This window comes from Macaca thibetana, chromosome 18 (assembly GCF_024542745.1).
Source record: "Macaca thibetana thibetana isolate TM-01 chromosome 18, ASM2454274v1, whole genome shotgun sequence".
NCBI classification, from domain to species: Eukaryota; Metazoa; Chordata; class Mammalia; order Primates; family Cercopithecidae; genus Macaca; species Macaca thibetana.
Window position 1 is genome coordinate 60,035,950 of NC_065595.1, and position 2,123 is coordinate 60,038,072.

General features: G+C 62.9%; 1 protein-coding gene across 1 annotated transcript in view; it reads right to left on the reverse strand.

Moving 5' to 3' along the window:
- COLEC12 (collectin subfamily member 12) overlaps positions 1-1,422 on the reverse strand; it is a 185,245-nt gene extending 183,823 nt beyond the window's left edge. Inside the window, exon 1 of the mRNA XM_050767638.1 lies at positions 1,199-1,422. Within this exon, the coding sequence (XP_050623595.1) occupies positions 1,199-1,205 (7 nt within the window). The 5' untranslated portion in view covers positions 1,206-1,422. The remainder of the gene's footprint in view (positions 1-1,198) is intronic.
- Positions 1,423-2,123: the final 701 nt, after the last annotated feature.

The window sequence follows — 2,123 nt, forward strand, 5'->3', positions numbered from 1 at the left end:
CCTCACACCTTTGGAAAAGGAGTGAATTGGTAGGGTATCATCACTCTGGATAGTTCACCGCGAGCTGCCCTTCAGAAAAAAACTTTCCAGAGCCAAAAGTTACTTTCCAAGCGCCTTGGGGCTTCCTGGGCGCCTCCCTCGGACAGCAACCCTGGCAAGTCAAAGCGATTGCATCGCCAGGTCTCTGGCGGCTGGAAGCTCGGTCACCGCGGTCAGATGGCATTTCGCACCCAGCCCGGCACGGCGCAGGGCTGTGTTATCCTAGCATAGAACCAGGAACTCTCACACGAAGCCTTGTGTAAACACCACGCGGGCCCATTCCTGAACGACTCTTTGATGCCTCCGCTGCAGTTATTTATCTCATACATAAATCAGGATTCCGCTGACAAATCTCCGTGTTTCCACTAAACAGAAGTCTGCCCAGCAAAGTCCTTCTCGTTGCGCTTCTTTTTAAAGTACGACAACATCTGACACTTCCAGAAACCGGCCTGCAGAGGACACCGCGCAGGCGGCGACGAACCGGCTGATGTGTGTCACCCCTGAACACACGTGGGCACACCCACCCCACAGGCAGGCACGTGGAAGGAACGCGGAACCGAGAGCAATTATTTTCCAGTCGGTGAATCTGATGAAGAAAGATGCCAAATGCACTTCCCGAGCCAGCTGAACTCCTCGGGCACCTAATCATTGCCAGATGTGGCGAGGGCGCACGGAGAACATCCCCAGTCCGGGAGAAAACACCCGGCCGCCAGCGCGTGGACTGCTCCGGCCGGGAAACGGCAAGAGGCGGGAGGAGAGAGGACGGGGCGAACGTAGGGAGCGCTGCGAAGTGGAAAACCGACCGGGAGGGATAGCGATGCCTCCACTCTCCTCGGCATGTTTTTTCAATTAAAAAGTTGGAAACTGGAATCCGTAAACAACGACTTGGGCTAAGGGCTTCAAACTACTTGCAAAGACGCGTTGGGGAGGGGAATACTTGCGCGCTTCAAAATCCCAACCTCGAGGTCTCCAGCCGTGCCTGACCCGGGAGCCGGGTGCACCCCCAATGTCCGCGCACGAACCCGACACCCTGGCAGCCCCGACTCCCCCGGCCAGCAGCCCAAGGGAAAGTTCACGCCGGAGGCACCTCCACCGCCTCCCGCGCGCCCCAAAGCCCGTTCCCCCTGCCCGGAACCCCGCGGGGCTGCCGCCGCCCTACCTTTCATGGTGACCGAGGGGACGCACCGCCAGCCAGGGAGCTACGCGCGAGCGCCGCGCAGCCAAGGAAGTCGTCCTGAGCGGCCGCTCACTGCACGCCCATGGTAGCCGCGCCGCGCGCCGGCCGTCTGCGCCCCAGTCCTCCCTCGCCGCCGCCGGCCCGCGCTCCCCGCGCTCCCGGCTTCGCGCTCTGCTGCCGCGGGGCTGCCGCGCGCGCCGCTCTCCCAGGGCGGGAGGCGCCGCTCCCGCCAGCGCCCCTCCCCCTGGCCCGACCAGGCCTAGCGGGCGGCCGCGCCCACGCCCCCCTCGCGCCCTCCCGCGCCCGCCCCGCCCTCGGCCCGCGCCTGCCCTCGCTGGTCACTTTCTCGCCTGCCCTCTTCTGCGCGCCCTGGCGCTGCTCGCCCGGGCTCTCTCTTTTTCCCATTGCACCAGCATCAAAATGAAGTCGGGCGCAAAGCCTTTCCCGGGGCGGTCCAGCGTTCACCTTCGGTGTGCACCTAAGGGGCCGCTGCTGCTGGGGTCGTTTCTACACTCCAAACTACCTAGCAAGTGTGGGGCAAGAGGATGGGGAGCTGCTGTGCCACGGGGGTGGCGGGGTAAGGTGGGCCCTTCCCCAAATGGCTGGGGGGCATGGAGAGTTACAGAATGTCCTCTGGGTTCAGAGTTTCCAAGTGCGTGCGCTGGTTGATGCCCGAAGGAGACCGAGCAGCAGGGAACGCTCTCGCTGTCACCCAGGTAGAGCCCGAGTCGCCAGAATCCGAAGTCACCATTAGACACTCTCTCTGCGCTCTTGGACACCTCCAGAGAAAAAGCCAGCACATCCTGCCTTGGCTGGAAAAGCCACCCTTCCACCCGGCGCCCCTGAAATCATCAGGTTGACTCCAGTTTTGTTGCGAAAGGAGGCCGGGCTGCTGAGAGGCTCCCTG